This window comes from Gossypium arboreum, chromosome 8 (genome assembly GCF_025698485.1).
Source record: "Gossypium arboreum isolate Shixiya-1 chromosome 8, ASM2569848v2, whole genome shotgun sequence".
Classification (NCBI taxonomy): Eukaryota; Viridiplantae; Streptophyta; class Magnoliopsida; order Malvales; family Malvaceae; genus Gossypium; species Gossypium arboreum.
The window spans coordinates 35,848,685-35,870,827 of record NC_069077.1 but is presented as its reverse complement, the minus strand read 5'-3'; the positions used below and the strand labels follow the sequence as shown (position 1 = coordinate 35,870,827).

General features: G+C 35.2%; 1 protein-coding gene across 1 annotated transcript; it reads right to left on the bottom strand.

Moving 5' to 3' along the window:
• Positions 1 to 1,126: 1,126 nt before the first annotated feature.
• Positions 1,127 to 21,746, bottom strand: LOC108467709 (zinc finger protein CONSTANS-LIKE 13-like). The gene is made up of 4 exons (XM_017768449.2): positions 21,072 to 21,746; positions 2,680 to 2,877; positions 1,781 to 2,052; positions 1,127 to 1,511 (listed from the first exon to the last, which is right to left on the bottom strand). The coding sequence occupies exons 1-4, from the start codon at positions 21,573 to 21,575 to the stop codon at positions 1,421 to 1,423; spliced, it is 1,065 nt and encodes a 354-aa protein (XP_017623938.1). The 5' UTR covers positions 21,576 to 21,746; the 3' UTR covers positions 1,127 to 1,420.
• Between the last annotated feature and the right edge of the window lie 397 nt (positions 21,747 to 22,143).

Below are 22,143 nucleotides of genomic sequence, written 5' to 3'. Positions count from 1 at the left end.
CAACATATGGCGATGTAGTATATGCATATTGGATAAATATTATATTTAAATCATCAAATTATTTGATTGAATTAGAGACAAGTGAAAATACAGCAAAAACAAAAAGATTTAGAAGGATTAATTTTAATTAAAGTAAATACATATTAGAGGGGCTTTATGTAGAATTGGGCCAATTAGAGGAAGAGATGATGATGATGGGGGCACACACACGTTGGGGGGTAATTTATGAAGGGATGGGGGGATCATGCTTCATCATTAATGTTCTCTCTGTTACTTATGATTGTTGCCGCTGACTGCTGATTTCATCTCTTTCAAAATTCTCTCTGCTCATCACCATCACCATTATTAATAAGCAGAGGTTCAAATTCTTTGAGGTTACAGTGCCTCCAGGATATGGGCGTCAGTGCTTATAATGATGGGCTCACAGTTCTGTTAAAGTGAAACCCCCCCCCCCACCCTTTATTATTAAAATAATAAAGATCAAAGTTGGTGGTGTCATTACAGACTTGTATATTTCTGCAACATACTACTGCTATTGCTGATAACAATAATGATGCTTTTATCATCACTTTTTGTTGCCTGCCCTCTTTTTATTGGTTTATATATTAAAAATTATTATTACGTTTTTGAGTAGGGACGTGTCATATCCAAATAAATTCCTATTCTTTGTTTTTTTAGTTTATTCATTAGTATTTCCAAAAAAAATATACGTAAGAAGAAAGTATAAAAAAATATAATAGTTTAAAGGTTTAAACTACTGATGGTGTACAATACTGAATTTGAGTAGAGTAAAGAAATATCGAATGAATCTCAAGGTACCTAGAACTAATGCCTTTAGTGTCTCCAATCTATAGCAACTACTACTGTCGGATTGATGAGATTATACCATGCAACTGTTGGATGTTTGTAGGAGATCTAATCCAATTCTTTACATATCAACTATTAATTTCTCCTGCTATAATGATAAAAGATTTATATTCACATAAAATTTTAGTTGAAATCAAATTTTGAATTTGATCCGTGATAATTTTAGTTGAAATCGAATTTCGAATTCGTTCTGTGATACCCTCATCCAAAAAAAATAAAAAACTATTTTTCCAGATTTTATGTCTAAATCCTCAAAAAATTGTAATTTCAATTATTTTTTTTATTTTTTTAATTTCCTGCACAATCTATCAGCTTACAAAGTCAAACAAGGGCACACAGCGATATACAATGATATATTTTTCGAATTTTCAGCTTTCAAGTATTTATATATAAAGTTCTACAAATCAAAATAACATGTACAAAAGCTAAACTCTACAAGTAAAAAACCAACCTGGTATATACCCTAAAGCTTTGGCTTAAGGAAGAACAACTACAGAAGGGAAAAACATTTTCTAGTAATAAAAAAGCTAACCCAAGTTTACCACAAAGGTTTTCAATGCTTTACCTTTGCGAAACGGCCTTTAATTCTTGTCCTGCTTTCAGCTCGAGCTTTTCTTGATTCATACCTTACGTGCTTATCATATCTGTAATGTTTTCACATAAACAGTGTTTTGCTCAACCAAACACATTCATCATATGTAAGGTTTTTATGTGTATGTAACATTTCTTTATGAAATACAATAAAAATGTATGTGTTGGGTTATGTTTCCTAGACTCTGGATATGAGTATGCATGACAAAAAGCATATTCAATACCTATGTCAGGTACTCACACCCAATTTCGAGTAACGCAGCTACTTACTAATAAAGGTTAATGATATCAGTGGTAAGGAACGTAGTGAAGCAAAAAATACCTCCTTGTTTTCTTTTTCTCCTTGTAACGTGAGATTGCAGTCTCTCTCTCCTGGCTATTTAACTCATGGACAGAAACCTTTGGAAGTGCTGATATGGTTCCTACACCAGTTTGAGGTTTCATTTGTTGGTCTTCAGGGCCATCATTCACATCTATATTCCTGCTACAATCTACATGTGTATTAGCAACCCTAGCATTTTCCTCGGTATATAGGAGTGCTTGATTGGTGATCTCAACATTATCATTGAATTTCAAGCACTGTAACGGACTTGTCTGCATCAAGAGAAACTAGATTAGCTGTTCTGTTTTCACTATCACAGAAGATTAAATGCTGAAATCCATCATCACCATAAACTTCAAGCCATATCAGGCTTCAACCTGAATATATGATGGATCTTAAGTGACAGAGCATGTTCACCGATCCTTTATAGCTTAATCTGACCCGAATGCATGCCCCATTCATCTACTAAATGTGAATATTCAGGTTAAGCTACAATAAGTAGAATCCACATGCCACGCCATATTTCAAACTAAAACCACATCATAAAATCAACAATTACAACACTTATTTTTCTAACTTACAAGGACCTTTGTGCTCATTTTAAAAGTGACTAACATGCACTCTGCTCTATGGTACAAGGACCTATAGGGTACTTTATGTTTAGACATAAAATAAAAGACAGAAGGGACCATAAATATGCTTTTCTGTTGATCTAATTGACAACTTAAACTCTCCTAAATGACAACAAAGACCAATAAACAAACATCTATTGATCTCGAATCAAAATAATAAAAAAAAAGACCCAATGTTGTATATTGAGAATGTTCCATAGAATGTTTCATTTATCAAGAGAAGACAACAACATACGAGTTAACAGGAGAGGAAAAGAAAATGCAAACCTCTAAAGCAGGGCATGGAACAGGAACTGCATCATTCTTGCAACTTGTTTGCATACTTGCTGCCTGAAAATGATCGGTCTCAGGTATCAGCGACTGCAAATCAGTTTTTTGAAAGGTGAGGGTGGGATCTGATTTTGCCAGTTCATGGAGCTGATGGAATATCTCCTCTTTATGTTGTCCACAAGATGAATTACGATTCTGATTCAAAAACAGTTCATTCAAGTTAATTGCCAATTTCATCGTTTATATGACACGGTGCAGAAAAAGCTAAGAAATTTGCAGTTAATGGTAAACAATTCATCCATTTTTTTTTACTGGAATTCCTAAACAACCATATCGAAAAAAAGGCAGCCAAATCTCAATAAAATCACCTTACCAACTCAAACACAAAATTTCACAAACCTCACTCTCATGATTTTCTAAAACACAAAGACATAACCTAAAATTTCTCGTCTAAGTGGTAGAATGGTTTGGGTTCGAACAACGGCATGAGTGCTCTATGTACATAGAGCCTAATGGTTGCGTCCTTTAGCGGCTTCAAAAGTGCTCCTATGCTCTCTTCCGAGTCGTAGAAAAAACTTGATAGTATATCTATTTTTTAGTAGCACTCAAAAGAGAAAAATACTTCACAATATCCTCTAATTTATCCATACATATACATTCAGTGCAAGGTCAAAGCTAGAACAATTTTTTAGGGGGTCGAGTGAATTTTTAATTTTTTATAGTTTGTATCTTTATAATTTTTAAACGATTAAATTAAATTTTTATAATTTTAGGGGGGCTAAAGTGCAATTTTACTTTTACTAATTTAAAACTTTAAAATTTTTTTAAGGGCCTAAATAGTAATTTTCTCTTTTATTGGGGGTCGGGGCCCTGCCAGGCCCCCTAGATTCGCCTCTGGTTCAATCTTCTTTCTAATAGAATTAGCATTTCGCTATAACAAAAGTTTTTATAGAAACAACAATTATAGTTAATTATTTATTAAATTAATTTTTTATAACATCATATTGTTTAAGTAAAATTATAGTTATTTTAATAACATTTAAGAATTATTAGAAAAAAAACTCATTGTAAATTAATTAAGGAACCCATAGGTATGTTAGTCAGTTAGGGTATAGCACGATTCCGTCTGCTGGTTAGCACGTTATTCGGTGTTTATCTAGGGTTAACAATTTTTCTAAGGGCTATTTGAACCTAATGATTCTTTTGCCAAGGGGTAAAATGGATGAGGATCTGACCAACTTGAATCTTTCTGAGGAAGAAGAAGCACCATTCCGACGGTAAGGGAATGTAGATGTGATTGAAGAGGATTACAGGCTTTGCTTGGTAGGAAGTGTCTTAAGAGATAGTGCAGTGCACTTCCCTTCAATGAGGAATACGCTTGCAGATATATGGCATCCACTGGAAGGAGCTACTATTTCAGATATTGGGGAAAAGAGATACTTGCTCCGATTTTATTATGAAATAGATCTAAAAGGATGAGTGACGGCATGCCCTGGACGTTTAATAGACATTTTATTATTTTTTCATAAGTTGGAATAAGGGGAGGACCCTTTACAAGTGCCTCTGATTTATTCAGTTTATTGGGTTCAGATCCACAATTTATAAATGGGATTTATGTCAGAGGGTATGGCGCACTAGTTTGGAAATTTCATCTGTACTATTCTGGAGTATGACACTAGTTTGATCTCAAGGGGGATCATTCGATTTATGAGAATATGTGAAAAAGTAGATGTTCGAATTCCATTGAAGTGGAAGAAGAAAGTTGTGTTGGATCAAAATCGTTTGGTTTATGCTTATTTTCAATATGAGAAGCTAACATTGTTTTGCTTTCTGTGTGGGGAGATTGGTCATGGGGAAGGCTTTTGTCTAATAAGGGTAACACTTGAGACACAAGTAGTGGAGTTTGGATGGGATATTTGGCTAAAGGAGACATAAATAAGGGGGCCGACGACGGTGAGTAGATGGTTACGGGAGGAGACTTCGGGGAGAGACCCTCTGAGAGGAAATTTGGGTGGAAGAGGGGTGGTAGGAACTTGCAGAGATGCAAATCCCAAATTCAGATGGGCAGGGAGGGATGTTTGAAGGGGCTAATTTGGACGGGAGTATGAAACTAGGTTCGAACATGAAGGATAACCCTTTAGAGGTGGTTGATGGAAAGAAGAGACAACGTACTCATGCAAGGTATATAGATGGTCTTGTTAATGTGGGTTCATCGGAGTTGGGTGCTTCTAATGAATTATAGGTGCCCGTTTTCAAGCAGTCGGTCAAAAACAATGAAAATCTTTAGTTCAAGTGTTCATGAATTAGGGCATCCACGGACAGTTAGATGTCTTAAGAACAAACTGAGATAGATAAAGCCCCAAATATTGTTTCTAATTGAAATAAAGCTAATTGCTAGGAGAATGAAGCAGATTAAAGAAAGATATGGGTTTTTTAATGGTATAAAGGTTGATGCAGATGGTTCTAGAGGTGGACTATGTTTGGGTTAGAATAACGGGTGTATTATTCAACTAAAAAGCTACTCGGTTTCGCATATTGATGTTGAGATTGATGAAGGGGATGGGACGGACAAATGGAGGTGTACTAGGTTTTATAGGACTCTATATGAGAGAATAGATGAATTATGAAACCTTTTAAAAATGCTAGGTAAGGATACTTTTTTGTCGTAGTTGGTTTTGAGAGATTTTAGTGATATCATGTATTCTTTCAATAAGTGAAGGGTACAATTTAGGGAGGAACAGATAATGATAAAGTTTTGGATGGCTTTTGAGGAGTGTAATATAAGTGACTTGGGGTTCTTAGGTCAATGATTTTCCTGGGAAAGTGGATGCCTACAAGAAAATAATGTTCGGGAATAGTTGGATCAATGGGTGGCAAACTCGACTTGGTGGGGACCTTTTCTAGGTTGTAATGTTAAGCATCTCACTCATATCTTTTTTGATCATTGTTCGGCGTTGGTTGATACTGTAGGGAATGATGAGAGTTGGATGATAATAGAACGAAATTGATTCTGATTCAGTATTGATTGGGTACTTGAGGATATGTGTAGGGAACAAATTAGGAATTTTTGGGAGTTGTCTAGATTGGGTGTGTCGGTAAAATTGGTGAAATTATGAAAGGAATTAAGTAGGTAGGCGAAAGAGAATTATCGATAGAGGAAGCAAAATGTTATGGAGTTAAATTTCTGGTTAGAAGAGTTGAATTTAGTCCACCCCGATGAGAGTAGTTTAATTGAGTTAACTAAAGTCAAGCTTGCATTGAATATGGAAGTAAACCTAGAAGAATTGTTCTAGGAACAACGAGCAAAAGCAAACTGGCTCAAATTTGGAGATCAAAACATGACTTACTTTCACAGATCTGCATCTTCTCGTAGGAGAAAGAATACTGTTAAAGGGTTGACAGATATGAGTGAGGTATGGGTAACAGAAGATGAGGAGATGGATGATATTGTGACCGAATATTTTAAGGAGTTATTCATGGCCACTTCGTTAATAAGCTATGCTTACGCGTTGTCAGGTGTACGACCTAGTATTTCAGAGAGCTTGAATGAAGAGTTGGTAGTGGCTTTTAAAGAAGAAGAGGTGTGAGAGGCAGTTAAAGGTATGTCGCCTTTAAAGGTAGCAAGTATGGATGGGTTCCCAACTTTATTTTTCCAAAAATATTGGCACGTTGTTAGTAAGGAGTTATTTCGGTATTGCATTGATGTTCTAAATGGGGTAACGGATGTTGATTTTATAAATTATACGAATATAGTTCTTATACCTAAAGTAGGAACTCCGAATGAAATGTCACAATTTAGGCCTATTTTGTAATGTTCTTTACAAGATTGTAGCCAAGAGAATAGATAATAGATTGAGAAAGGTTCTAGATGTCTGTATTGATGAAGCTCAAGGGGCGTTTGTCCCTAGAAAGAAAATATCAGACAATATAATTATAGCAAATAAGTTGTCGCATGCTTTCAAGAAGAAACAAAGGGGTTCGAGGGGATCGTTTGCATTAAAGCTAGATATGAGTAAGGTCTATGATAGGGTAGAGTGGGGTTTTTTTTGGAAAGAATGATAAAACATATAGGCTTTATTAGGGGGTGGATTGAGCTTATGATAAAGTGTGTGAAAATGGTGTCATATTCGATTATTTTTAAAAGGATTAGAGGGGATTTTTTTCGGCCTACTCGTGGACTAAGACAAGGGCATCCCTTAAGCTCTTACTTATTTCTCATCTGTTCAGAAACAGTATCGAGCTTGCTTAATTTAGTGAAAGAAGAGGGTTCAATTTTGTAACGCCCCAATTTTCGGGAATTCTGTGAATGTTGACAAAATTTCATGCTTTGATTTTGTCATTTGTGAATGAAATTATGAAATAGGACCTATGTGAAAATGTTTGAAAATGCTATAGGCTAAATTGAAGTGGCCAAATAAATAGGAGTGCAAAATAGGAGGATTTGCATGATAAACCTCCCATTTTACATGAAGTGGCCAGCCATCATGTTGTTGTAGACAAAATGTACACTTGATATCCATAATTTATGGTACAAATTGATACAAATTGATAATGGGTTAGGTAAATGTTCCATGACAATGGATTAGGTAAATATTCCATGATAATGGGTTAGGTAAATGTTTCATGATAATGGGTTAGGTAAATGTTTCATGATAAGAATTACATGTCTTTTGTATTAAAGAATTAAATGGATGAAATATGAAGTTTTATTAAAAGAAAATGGGTGAAAATAACAAAGTTTTGTCCATCTTTGTTCATCATAGCTGAAAGTTAGAGAAGAGAAAGGAGAGGAGAAAGCTCTTGAGTATTCGGTCATTAGGAGGAGGAAAATTGAAGGTAAGTTCTTGGTACCTTGCTTCTATTTTGAGGTTCATGAGTTCTTCTTGATTCTACCTTAACTCTTGAAGTATATTTTGATTTTTAGTTGTGTTGTGAGCATTTGGTCATGAATTAAAATGAAGGAAATGGTTGTTGTTTCATGTTCTTTTGATGAAAAATAGAAGATATGTGAAGTTGAGCCAAACAAATGAGCATGCATGTGCCTTAGATGCTAAAGGGAAAAATCGGCTAACATGTTGTGCTTTGAAATGATGAAATAGAGATTATGCTTAAGTAAAATCATAGATATGTGATGATTGATTGGTGATATACATGTTTAAATAACATGCATGCAAGATAGGTGTATGAAAGAGTGATTTGGTAATAAATCTGCTTGGGACAGCAGCAGTAACGTGACTTTGGAAAATCACCATAAATTGTGGGAGATGAGTTAGAAGGTGAATAAATTATGTAATTAAATCTTATTGAGTCTAGTTTCTAATGAAATAAACAAGAACATATTTTGAATTCTGTACAATGAGAAATTTGATTCGTAATGAAGAGTGGTCAGATTAGTCAAACAGTGAAACATGGGAAACTTTGAGAAAAATCTGGTATTGATTGGCTAAACCAAAATTCTGAAAATTTTATGGATAGAAGATATATGAGTCTATTTTCAAGGAAAATTAGCGGAACTTGATTTGGAGTTTCGTAGCTCCAGTTATAAATGATTTAGTAACTGTTGCTCAGGAAGACAGCTTGCAGTGAAATTATGATTATGTGGTAAACATTGACAAAATTTGTTAATGAGTTGCTTATTGTTTTCTTATAAGCTTACAATGATCTGTAGGTGTGGTTGGCCGAATATTGTAAGGGGTTAATATGTAGTTTGTATTTGAATAGTTAGATTAACGTGTTAGTAATCCAATTGTAGGCGGTTCGTGTGTGGATCTCACAAGATATCGTCGCATAAGCAGTGTGTAACTAACACCCTCTTTCTTAGTCTAGATCGGCAAAAGCCGAAATGTCAAAACCAGTATTTTGTAGATCTGCAGTGAAAAGCGAATGCTCGTGAGGTAAATCGATTAATGTTTTTGGTAAGCTGCAATGTTTGGATTGCAAAGTGCATGATTTCTGTGCCCTCGATATTTTTGGGCTTAATGGGCCAAAATTGAAATGATGGGCCAACGGGTCCAATTCGGTAAGAACCCTCGGTATGTGATTACATTAGTACGTGAAAGGTAGGAATATGCATGAAAAACCCTAAAATAGATAAATTATTGAAATACCTTTAAAAGTGGAAAATTTATAGTTTTACCCTAGTAGATAAATTACCAAATACCCCTAGGTTAAATTGATCTAAATTCATGTTTGATTGTTGTTATTTTGCATGCCATGTTGTTATTATATGATGCATGGGATTGGGATATTGACGGAGGAAATACTGAAAGTGGCTTGTCCACATCTTGGAGGCTTTGCCTCAATTTATTGATAGCTGAGAAAGCAATCTCAAGCAATGTGGAGTGTTAAATTTGGGTGGGTTGAGCTATTCCCACATGGAGTGTATGGTATGGTACGGTGGAGTGTAGTGGTTGGTGGGTTGAGTAGTCTCCCCAAATGGGCTTGCATATGTTATTGATGTTGCATGTATTTTGAAATGGGCCTATGGGCCATCATTATCTGAATAAGGGCTAAGGCCCGGTTTATTATAATCTGAAAAGGGCTCGTCCAAGACCTTTGTTGCTGAATGGGCTTAGGCCCAATAGGCTTGAGTGACTTGGGCTTTGAATGGGTTTTCCTTACACTGAGTTTCCCAAACTCACCCTTTTATTTTTATCCACGCAGAAATCCCCAACCATAGTGGGCTTGGAGTCGTGAGGGAATTCGGAGTGGCCACCCGCTCGAAAGTTTGATTTTCTTCGGTGAACTGGACATCCTTTTAATTACGTTTGAGGTTTTGGGCTTTTAAATGTAATAAGGCCGCTTATTTATTTTGATGGTTTTAATATGTATTACTAAGATAGGTAATACTTATTTTAAGCTATTGAAATTGGATAGCTTTAGGCGTGTTTTCAAAAACAACAGTTGATTTCAAAATAACACGACAACAAGCAAAGCTTCCGAATGAAAGTATTTTCCAAAATTAATCACTTTTCCTAAAATGACTTAATCAAATCGGTTTCCTAGAAATATCCATGACGTTAAGGTGTGGCAATAGCGGTATGCATGTCAGGATTGGATCCAGAAGGAGATTGGTTTAGCAATCAGATGGACTCACCACCTTTTTTCCGTTTTCTACGGTGCCTGACTTCCATTTACTTTAACCCTTAATGAATTAATCTTTTGAACATCAAGTACGATTTTCCGGACTTAGAATGGAAAATTTTTTAACGTTTTGACGTGGCATGCGGATCCAAGCCATAACTTCGGGCGGGTTTGGGGTGCTACATTTAGTGGTATCGAGCCTAGGTTGCAACAACTCTTTGTGGAATGGGTTTACAAAAACAAAGATTTTCGAAAGTGAAAATTTTATAAAAATACGAAAAACTCGATTTTCAAAATTTAGATCTTTAGAAGGTGGCATTCAATCTCCTACCAAGCTCGTAAGTATTACTCGAACTCTTCGAATATTTTTCGACTTATCATGCGTACTAAAATCCTTCTAGGATACTCTAGATAGGATGATACTGAAACCATAGGAAAATCGATAAGAGATGAAATTGTAGCTAGACTTCGATTCTGCGAAAACAAACTCGAACTCTTATCGATTCATAAAACATCCGCAATAAACACCTGGAATATTAATTGATGCATAAAAATTCGAATCAAGATAATACGATATGAGTACAAGAGGTCGTGGGCGGAGCCGAGGAAGTGCTCGGCGAGATCTTCGTCTTGAGACATATCTTGCGTGATAGATGCCGGTACCACCAAACAACAGAGGTAGAGTCTCATGATCAGCGGTGCCATGGATGATGCCTATTACGAGTAATGCTTCGTGTTCTAGAAAGGGTTACCGGGACAAGTTCGGGCAACGAAATTCGAGGATCGATTTCTGAATGACTTCGAGCTAACGGTGTGGAGACCTTTAGGGGTGTGTCTGGTATAGCCCCGAATGTGGCGGAATATTGGTTAGAGGCCACAGAATGGATTATGGACAACTTGGACTGCTCTGAGGAGATTGTGAGTGGGGTATCTGTACTAAGTCCCTTGGGTCACTCGGTTAGGGTAGACAAACTGTATAGGGATGTACCCTTAAAAACTCAAGGTAGGATTTTCCCTGGAGATCTGATGGAGTTACCGTTCGGAGAGTTTGATCTCATTTTAGGAATGGACTAGCTTGTTAAGCATAAGGTGACCCTGGATTGTACTGCTAAACGAATGGTGTTAAGGACCACAAAGGATGAGGAGGTTATGGTGATAGGTGAGCGAAGGATTATTTGTCCAATGTGGTGTCGGCATTAAGGTAGAAAAGTGGATTCGGAAAGGTTGTGAGGTCTATTTGGTATTTGTAAGTCGATCGGAAGAGGAGGGACTGACAGTGGATAAGGTTAGGACCGTAAAGGAGTTCTAAGATGTTTTTCCGGAGGAGCTTCCAGGATTGCCTCCGAATCGAGAAGTTGAGTTTGAAATAGACTTGTTGCTTGGAATGGCGCCTGTGTCTATCGCACCGTATAGGATGGCACCGAAGGAATTAGTAGAGTTAAATGCTCAAATTCAAGAGTTGTTGGATAGGGGCTTTATTAGGCCAAGCGTGTCTCTATGGGGAGCACCAGTGCTATTCGTGAAAAAGAAGGATGGTGCGATGCGGATGTGCATTGATTATCGCCATTGAACAAACCGACGATTAAGAATAAGTATCCACCGCCAAGGATTGACGATCTATTGGACCCGACTTAGAGGAGCTTCAGATTTTCAAGATCGACCTTCGATCCGGATATCATTAGTTAAGGGTCAAGGAGGCGGACATCCAAAAGACGACATTCGGGACTCGGTATGGTCATTACTAGTTTCGGTTATGCCATTTGGACTAACGAACGCTCCTGCGGCATTTATGGATCGATGAATCGTGTGTTCCAACCATTTTGGATCGGTTGTAGTCATCTTTATTGACGATATCTGGTATATTCGGCTGAAGCGAAACATGATGAGCATCTCCGTATAGTCTTGTAAGTGTTAAGGAGAAGGAACTTTTGTGAAGTTCAAGAAGTCGAACTTTGGTTGAGGAGGTAACCTTCTTAGGACATGTGGTCTCTGCTTGAGGGGATTAAGGTGGACCTCGGAAAATTGAAGTGATTTTTGAGTGGAAGCCGCCTAGGTCAATGTCGAAATACGGAATTTTCTAGGATGGCAGGATACTCTGAAGGTTTGTGGAAGGTTTTTTTACGTGATGGCGGCACCTCGACAAAACACATAAGGAAAGGAGTACCGCTTTGTATGGACTAAGAAACAGAGGAAGCTTTTGAGAAGTTGAAGAAAGTTCGATGAAGCACTTGTGTTAATTCGGTATGAGTCAGGAAGGATTTTATTGTGTGCGAGTGACGCATCACACGTGGGTTTGGGTGCGTGTTAATGCAAGAGGGTAAGGTGGTTGCATATGCATCACGATAGCTTAAGCCTCATGAGGGAAACTATTTGACTCATGATTTAGAGTTGGCAGCAGTGATATTTGCACTTAAGATTTGGAGACATTACTTGTACGGAGAAAGGTGTATTATATACACTGATCATAAGAGTCTTAAGTATTTGTTGACTCAGAAGGAGCTGAACCTTAGGCAAAGGAGATGGATTGAGTTGCTTAAAGATTATGACTGTTCGATCGAGTATCACCAAAGTAAGGCTAATGTGGTAGCCGATGCTCTAAGTCGTAGAGCTATATCTGATCTGAGAGCAATGTTTGCTCGTCTGAGTCTGTATGATGATGGAAGTCTGTTGGTTGAGTTGCAAGTGAGGCCAACCTGGGTGGATCAGATTAAGGAAAAACAGTTGAAAGATGAGTCTTTGGTCGCTCGTTTTCAACAAGTTAAGGAAGGAAACTTCGAGTTTGGGAGCGGAAGAGACGACATAGCAACAATACCCTCATCTGTTTGATTAGGTAAATTTCGAGGACGAAATTTCTTTAAGGAGGGTAGAGTTGTAACGCCCCAATTTTCGGGAATTCTGTGAATGTTGACAAAATTTCATGCTTTGATTTTGTCATTTGTGAATGAAATTATGAAATAGGACCTATGTGAAAATGTTTGAAAATGCTATAGGCTAAATTGAAGTGGCCAAATAAATAGGAGTGCAAAATAGGAGGATTTGCATGATAAACCTCCCATTTTACATGAAGTGGCCAGCCATCATGTTGTTGTAGACAAAATGTACACTTGATATCCATAATTTATGGTACAAATTGATACAAATTGATAATGGGTTAGGTAAATGTTCCATGACAATGGATTAGGTAAATATTCCATGATAATGGGTTAGGTAAATGTTTCATGATAATGGGTTAGGTAAATGTTTCATGATAAGAATTACATGTCTTTTGTATTAAAGAATTAAATGGATGAAATATGAAGTTTTATTAAAAGAAAAATGGGTGAAAATAACAAAGTTTTGTCCATCTTTGTTCATCATAGCTGAAAGTTAGAGAAGAGAAAGGAGAGGAGAAAGCTCTTGAGTATTCGGTCATTAGGAGGAGGAAAATTGAAGGTAAGTTCTTGGTACCTTGCTTCTATTTTGAGGTTCATGAGTTCTTCTTGATTCTACCTTAACTCTTGAAGTATATTTTGATTTTTAGTTGTGTTGTGAGCATTTGGTCATGAATTAAAATGAAGGAAATGGTTGTTGTTTCATGTTCTTTTGATGAAAAATGGAAGATATGTGAAGTTGAGCCAAACAAATGAGCATGCATGTGCCTTAGATGCTAAAGGAAAAATCGGCTAACATGTTGTGCTTTGAAATGATGAAATAGAGATTATGCTTAAGTAAAAATCATAGATATGTGATGATTGATTGGTGATATACATGTTTAAATAACATGCATGCAAGATAGGTGTATGAAAGAGTGATTTGGTAATAAATCTGCTTGGGACAGCAGCAGAACGTGACTTTGGAAAATCACCATAAATTGTGGGAGATGAGTTAGAAGGTGAATAAATTATGTAATTAAATCTTATTGAGTCTAGTTTCTAATGAAATAAACAAGAACATATTTTGAATTCTGTACAATGAGAAATTTGATTCGTAATGAAGAGTGGTCAGATTAGTCAAACAGTGAAACATGGGAAACTTTGAGAAAAATCTGGTATTGATTGGCTAAACCAAAAATTCTGAAAATTTTATGGATAGAAGATATATGAGTCTATTTTCAAGGAAAATTAGCGGAACTTGATTTGGAGTTTCGTAACTCCAGTTATAAATGATTTAGTAACTGTTGCTCAAGAAGACAGCTTGCAGTGAAATTATGATTATGTGGTAAACATTGACAAAATTTGTTAATGAGTTGCTTATTGTTTTCTTATAAGCTTACAATGATCTGTAGGTGTGGTTGGCCGAATATTGTAAGGGGTTAATATGTAGTTTGTATTTGAATAGTTAGATTAACGTGTTAGTAATCCAATTGTAGGCGGTTCGTGTGTGGATCTAAATCAAGATATCGTCGCAAATAGGTGTGTAACTAACACCCTCTTTCTTAGTCTAGATCGTAAAAGCAAAATGCAAAAAACCGGTATTTTGTAGATCTGCGAGTGTGCGAATGCTCGTGAGGTAAATCGATTAATGTTTTTGGTAAGCTGCAATGTTTGGATTGCAAAGTGCATGATTTCTGTGCCCTCGATATTTTTGGGCTTAATGGGCCAAAATTGGAATGATGGGCCAACGGGTCCAATTCGGTAAGAACCCTCGGTATGTGATTCTGTTAGTACGTGAAAGGTAGGAATATGCATGAAAAACCCTAAAATAGATAAATTATTGAAATACCTTTAAAAGTGGAAAATTTATAGTTTTACCCCTAGTAGATAAATTACCGAAATACCCCTAGGGTTAAATTGATCTAAATTCATGTTTGACTGTTGTTATTTACTGCATGCCATGTTGTTATTATATGATGCATGGGATTGGGATATTGACGGAGGAAATCTTGAAAGTGGCTTGTCCACATCTTGGAGGCTTTGCCTCAATTCTTGATAATCGAGAGCAAGAATGCCGCAAGCTGTGGAGTGTTAAATTTGGGTGGGTTGAGCTATTCCCACATGGAGTGTATGGGTGGTATGCGGTGGAGTGTAGTGGTTGGTGGGTTGAGTAGTCTCCCAAATGGGCTTGCATATATTATTGATGTTGCATGTATTTTGAAATGGGCCTATGGGCCATACATTATCTGAATAAGGGCTAAGGCCCGTTTATTATGTCTGAAAAGGGCTCGGTCCGAACCACTTTGTTCTGAATGGGCTTAGGCCCAATAGGCTTGAGTGACTTGGGCTTTGAATGGGTTTTCCTTACATTGAGTTTCCCCAAACTCACCCTTTTATTTTATCCACGCAGAAATCCCCAATCATAGTGGGCTTGGAGTCGTGAGGGAATTGGAGTGGCCACCGTTCGAAAGTTTGATTTTCTTACGGTGAACTGGACATCCTTTTAATTACGTTTGAGGTTTGGGCTTTTAAATGTAATAAGGCCGCTTATTTATTTTTGATGGTTTTTAATATGTATTACTAAGATAGGTAATACTTATTTTAAGCTGTTGAAATTGGATAGCTTTAGGCGTGTTTTCAAAAACAACAGTTGATTTCAAAATAACACGACAACAAGCAAAGCTTCCGCAATGAAAGTATTTTCCAAAATTAATCACTTTTCCTAAAATGACTTAATCAAATCGGTTTCCTAGAAATATCCATGACGTTAAGGTGTGACAATAGCGGTATGCATGTCAGGATTGGATCCGAAGGAGATTGGTACTTAGCGGTCAGATGGACTCACCACCTTTTTCCGGTTTCCTACGGTGCATGACTTCCATTTACTTTAACCCTTAATGAATTAATCTTTTGAACATCAAGTACGATTTTACGGACTTAGAATGGAAAATTTTTAACGTTTTGATGTGGCATCTTGGGATCAAACCATAACTTCGGGTAGGGTTTGGGGTGCTACAAATTCTGGGAGAAAGAGTGGAAATATGGGGTTTGATAGTGACTTATTTCCTTTTTGCTAATAATAGTATTCTTTTTGGTAAAGCAAGTGAGGAGGGCGCAAGTGCAATGAAAGTGATCTATTAGAGTATGAAAGGGTTTCTAGCCAAGTAATTAACATTGATAAGTCACTTGTTTATTTTAGCAGGAATGATGATAGCATGTTGTAGGAGCAAATTGGGGATGTGTTGGGTGTTCGGGTTTTCAGTAATTCAGAAAAGTACTTAGGTCTGCCGATGCTTATTGAGAGAAGCAAGAAGGAAATGTTTGTTACTTTCAAAGAAAGGTTTCTTAAGCACATAGAGAGTTGGAATGTGCAACTTCTGTCGATAGGGGGAAATAAGGTATTTATTAAATCAATTTTGCAAAAAATCCTAATATATGCTATGCAGTGTTTTCTATTGCTGATTACTTTGTGTAGGAAGTTAAAGGGTATTTTGAGTAAATTTTGGTGGTGCAATAGTAGAACAAACAAGGGGATACATTAATGCCAATGGAAACTATTATGCATGTTGAAATGTAATAGTGGCTTAGACTTTTGGGACTTAGGTAAATTTAATATAGCATTATTAGCAAAACAAACATGAAGGCTATTGGTGAAGCTAGATAACTTGTTTGCTTGTGTTATAAGAGCTAAATATTATTAGACAGGTGATTTATGAGTTCAAGATTAAGATCTTACCCTTTATATATATGGCAGAGCATTTGGGGTGCTCGAAGGCTTTTAGAGAATGGTTGTGGGTGGAGGGTAGGCAGTAGGGATGTGATAAATATTTAGAATGATTCATGGCTGCCAAGACCTGGATAGGGAAGGGTAATGGGTCAGGATATCAATATTAATTATACATTAGTGGCATACTTGATTGATGCAAATTCGGCTACTTGGAAATTGGATATACTGAATAAGCTGTTTGGAAGTGAACAGGTGAATAGAACTGTGTCAATTCTACTCTTCCTGTTTGCTCGAACAGATGAGCTGGTGTGGCAAGGAGATAATGCTGGGGTTTATTTGGCCATGAGTGGCTACAAGTGGCTCATGGCACAAAATAGTAATACAACAGCAAATGATGCAACAAATCAAAATACAATGCTAAAGGTTTTTTACAAAAAACTGTGGAGCCTAGATGTTGCTAACAAAATCAAATTTACATGTTGGAACATTACTAATAATTATTTTCCTACTCTTGGTAATCTTCAAGCAAGGAGAATTGTTGCGGTGAGCTATTGTCCTGTTTGTCGAATGGCTAAGGATTTAGTCGAGCACATGTTCAAAGAGTGGCCAATTACAAACCAAATTCTACAGGAGCTAGAAATGTCATTTTCATCCTCCAATAGAACAAACAATTGGAAGTTGTGGTTAGCCCAAGAATTTGTGAATAACAGTTTAGGCAAATGCAAAATGTGGGGGATTATTTTTTGGGTAGTACGGCATAATCGCAACATTATTTACCATGAAAGGGCTCATCAAAATGCATTTGGGGTGATAGCTTTTGTGAAAGCTTATGTTCAAGAACTTGAGAATTTGAATAGGGTGATGTCAACCATTCAACAATCGGTTATTTTTAGATGGGAGCCACCAATAGGAGACATAATAAAAGTTAATTTTGACGCAATATTTCACTGATTCTCAAAGCATGTGACAGTTTGGGCCTTAGTTCGTAATAGTGAGGGATTAATAATGACTGCATGTACATACCCATTTGAAAATGTGGCGGATCCAACAGTAGCAGAAGCCAGGGCATGTCTGCAAGTCGTAACATTTATGAAAGAGCTTGTGTTTCCAGAAATCAACGTTGAAGGGGATACACTAACAGTTATTAAAAAACTAAGGTCTGATGAGAAAGACATATCGACAGTAAGTTCTTTGATTAATGAGATTAAAGAACGGGTTAATAGTTTTATATCAGTGAAATTCAGATACATACCACGCCAAGGGAATGACGTAGCCTACTTGTTCGCCGAAGAAGAAGAAGGTACACGACTCCCATGTTTTGGATAGAGGCACCAAGGGTAGTGGAAGCAGAGGTGGAGAGGAATAGAGAAGCCATGCAAGGTGCGAGGTGAGATGGGTTTTCTTGCTGCTGGAGGATTTGTTCAGTTTTTGACTCTGACGACAGAAAATTAAAAGGAGCAGACTAGGTTTAATAAGACAGATGCCATTTTTGATGATGTGGGAAGGTCGAAAGCTCGATTTGATGATTGATGATAGGTGGGGTGGAAGAATTTGAAAGGTCGTTTCATTTTTACAAAATGCGAAGGGATGTTTCTTTACTGCTGGTTTTTTTGTTTCAGTTGTTTTTGTGGTTATGTTTTTTTTTTTAGGATTTTTGATTTGTTTTTCCAATTAAAGTACCTTTAAGACATCGACCCTTGCAACCAATCACATTTAGGTGGGATGGAACGACCAGCTTTAATAAATGTTATCAGTAGAAGTTTTTTTTTTTTTTAAAAAGGAGTAAAATTATAGTTATTTCAGTATAAGCAAATTTATTAATTATAATTTATTAAATAAAAATGATGTTAGTTAAAATATTATTTCAATAAAATGCTTAAATATCACATGAAAAAATATTAATAATATTTTATTAAATGAAATAATCTACCATGGGTGAACATATCAATTCAATAAACTATTAAGTTCCCTAATTACATATTCTTCTATGAATTTAGAATATCATAAATTTATAAATTGAATACTTAAATTTAATAACTCATGATTAATTAATTAATTAATTTTGATAACTCAAACTAATTAATTGAACTTAATAGATTTATAAACTTCATAATTAGTCAAATGAAAGAATGTAAAAAAAAATGCATAAAAGTAATGATAGAAGCACTTGCTATACATCTATTAATTTTGTTGTAGGTATATAATAGCCACCTCTCTATAATGGGCAAAATCTTGGCAAACAAGTGAGGTTGTTGTAGAGAAAGTTGACTGTATAATGTGTTTGACTGAGTTGATGTCACGAGTCAACTTAATACCAACCCAGTTAGGAAAATTACTAAAAAACTAGTTTTTAATAAAGTACTGGTTATTAATATAATGATGTTTTCATCTTTTTACTATTGGGTTAAATCACTATTTTGGACCTTAAACTTGGAAACAACTTTCACATTGGGGCTTGAACTTTCTTTTTGTCTAGGTTAGTTCATGAATTTGGTAATTATTCTCATATTGGAGCTTGAATTAGGTACTTGTTCCCATATTGAAGCCTAAACTTGGTAAATATTCCCAAGTTATGGCCTAAACTTTAGGGTTTTTGAAAAAAATATCATGGATTAGCTTGGACCCAAAAAAGTTCATGTCTCGATGTAAGAAAATTGCCAAGTTCATAGGTTAACTTGGAAAAATAAGTTTAGGCCCTAATATGAGAGTAGTTGCTAATTTAGGCCCCAAAAAATAATTTAACCCATTACTATTTTTATATGAAATGCATAAATAAAACAACTAAATATGAGAAGTTTAAATTTTAAACCCAAGCCTTGTTAAAAAACAAACCAACTTTTCAAAAGTCAAAAAGTGTAGCTAAAGAAGCTATAACCAAATTGGCTTTTACCTCATGCAAATTGGATAATGCTGGAAACTTCAAGGATGATGACAGCACATTGAAAAGTCTTACATGTCAAGGAAAAAAGTTGGCTAATTATGTCTATATGTATGTATGTATAATTCATATGTGTGAGTGTTGAAAAAATTAGTGAGTTTGAGAGAAAAAAGTGTGTGTGAGTTATAAAAAGAAAAACTAGCAGCAGCTAGTGTAGAGAGAGAAAAAAAAAAGAGAGAGTTTGTATTGTGTTTATTTGTGTGTAATAAAAAATTAGTATTTGAGTTAATTTTATTACGCTTCCAACAAGCCTAAAGAAGAGTTATTTACTTTACCACTCTATTATATATATATATATATAGTACTTACTTTTACCCATAACTTTTTTCAATCCTTAAATTTATTTGTATCTATATATACTTATATAATGTGTTTAATTGAATTGGTATCATAAGTTAAGTTGACATTAACTTGGTTAGATAAGTTACTAAAAAGTAATTTTAATAAAATAATGCACATTAACATAATGGCGTTTTGTCTTAAACTATTTTTATATGAAATGCTTAAATAAAATAACTAAAAATGAGATGTTTAAAGATTAAATATGAGCCTAAATAAGATTTACTTACTTTACCACTACTTTTTTTCTTCTTCTTAATATAATACCTATTTCTACTTTTAACCGCTCTCCAATGCTTAACTTATGTTTAGATTGAAGGTGAGGTGGGGAAGGAAAGGAAAGACTTTATAAGTTAGTTAGGGAAAGTAAAAGAAGTATCCCTTACTTTCTTCTTAAAGTTAAAATTTTTATCTACCCCAATTTGGGTGGAAGGCTATGAAAGGAAACTAAAATAAATTTTAAGATATAAAATGTTTTTTTGTTATTTCTTTCTTTTATAAATAATTTTATGAAAATGCTATAATTATAAAAATTCGTTATAATTAATCATTTCCCTTTCATTTTCATTGTTTATCCAAACAAAAACCATTAAAATGACTTAACTTTCATTTCCATCACTAATTTAAACTATCCAAACAAGGTAATGAATAATTATTTACTTTCTTTAGCTTTCTATTCTTTTACTTTTTTTTTCCTTTACTACATTTGCTAAAGATAATGTTAAATAAGAGAAATAAGGCGTTGAAATTTATGCCTTATTAATTGTTGCAATAATAGCTCGACTTATAATTCAATTCTTGAATTTTTTTATAAATATAAATTTAATGTTAATCTTTTCTTTCATACATATCACAAATTATAAGAGATACTTAAATTTCATAATTTATATCTATTTAATACTTAAATTTTTTAGACTTAATTAACATCTAAATTTGAAAACCATAAATTAACTTTAAACTTTTTAAGGTACCTAACTAATGTCGTTAAAATATGTTGATGTGATATTGATGACCAATAGCATAATGATATGTGACAATCTCATATTTTGACATGTGGCAAAAAAATAAAAAAAAATATTTTTAAAATGTTCACATGTCATTATTAAAGTCACATAAACATCATATTAATTTTTTTTAACAACGTTAAACACATACCCTTTACTTATGATGTTCAAGTTTAAATACTAGTTAAATTAAAAAAAAAAAGAGTTAAAAGTAAAATACAAGTAGATGTGTATATATTATCCTAAAATCGGGTTATATGAAGGTAAGATGATTAAAATCCCAAAATTCCGCAGCTCAGTACAAAAGTTGAAGGTGTATACATTTTTGAGGAAAATGGTTTTGCATTATGAGCAATACGTACATATCCCAAAATTCCAAACTTGGTGAATTTTTAACTTTTTCTCATTTTCTAAAAACAACATAAAGGAGTAAACTTGATACTAACCTTAGGTAGAGGAGGAACATCCGTAGCCTTAAACCCATGATCCATATCATTCGGAACAATCACTCCATCAAACCCAGAAATCAAAGGACATTCCCAAATCAAAAAATCCAGAAACCCATCATCTTCTTCACTCCAACAGGAAGCTTTATCGTTACCCAAATCCTCGATCCCAAGAAAACTCAGCAACTCACTCACCGAAGGGCACCCGGTGAAGACTTCTACAGGCCTCCTATGATGCAACGAGCAGCTGTGGCGTTCCCAATCACAATTCGAGCAAAACACAGACTGCTCCGTTTCACAAAAGAGGGAAGCAGGTGATTCGTTACAGGCGTCACACAACAGTGACCGAGAGTGCTTAGTAAACAGTTGGTTAGCTGAGTGAACTTCCCTATCGCATGAAAAACAGAGCTTGGCGGAATCAGCTCTGCAATATAACAGAGCTGTGGATTGGTTACAGTAATCACAGAGTCTCCTCTGTATCTGGGTATGACTCTCATCACTCATGTTGTAGAATTGACGTGATGGGGATTTTGGTTATTAAAAGTATAGGAAAATTTTATGGAGCAAAAGGAATGGAGCTTAAAGTAGGGTGAAACTAAGAAATGAGAGACAGTGATTGAAGCAGGATAATCTTATCGTTTTATTTTATTTTTGGGTCAATGTTACCCACCACGTCTTAATTCTAATGCTTGCTTTTTCCATTTATCCTGATTAATTAAATCGAAATTTCTTCACAATTGACTACTACAATGCTCAGGTGATTAAAACGTGGTCCATAAATTTTAAGTAATTTTCAGTCCATTTTTAAAATTTAACTGGGTAGATAAAATAAATTATTAAAAATAATAAAAATTGTTCAATCAATTATTCAATTGATTCGTCTTTGCTGAATTAATATTAGGCTGATTCCAATCCAATCGACAAAATCAAAAATTGTTTTGAAGGGTAAATTCCATTAGATTTCATTTTGGTTGTTACTTAAATCTAATCCATTCAATGCAATTTTTTAATTCATAAATTAGCAATGCCATGAAATTCAATTTGATTAAATTACCTTTGATTTGTTGAACAC

Coding starts and splice junctions, on each gene's coding strand:
- LOC108467709 (XM_017768449.2), bottom strand. CDS start 21,575: ATGAGTGATGAGAGTCATACCCAGATACAGAGGAGACTCTGTGATTAC. Junction 2,053..2,679: donor TTCCATGCCCTGCTTTAGAG/GTTTGCATTTTC, acceptor CTCTTGATGCAG/ACAAGTCCGTTACAGTGCTT. Junction 1,512..1,780: donor GAGAAAAAGAAAACAAGGAG/GTATTTTTTGCT, acceptor AAAACATTACAG/ATATGATAAGCACGTAAGGT.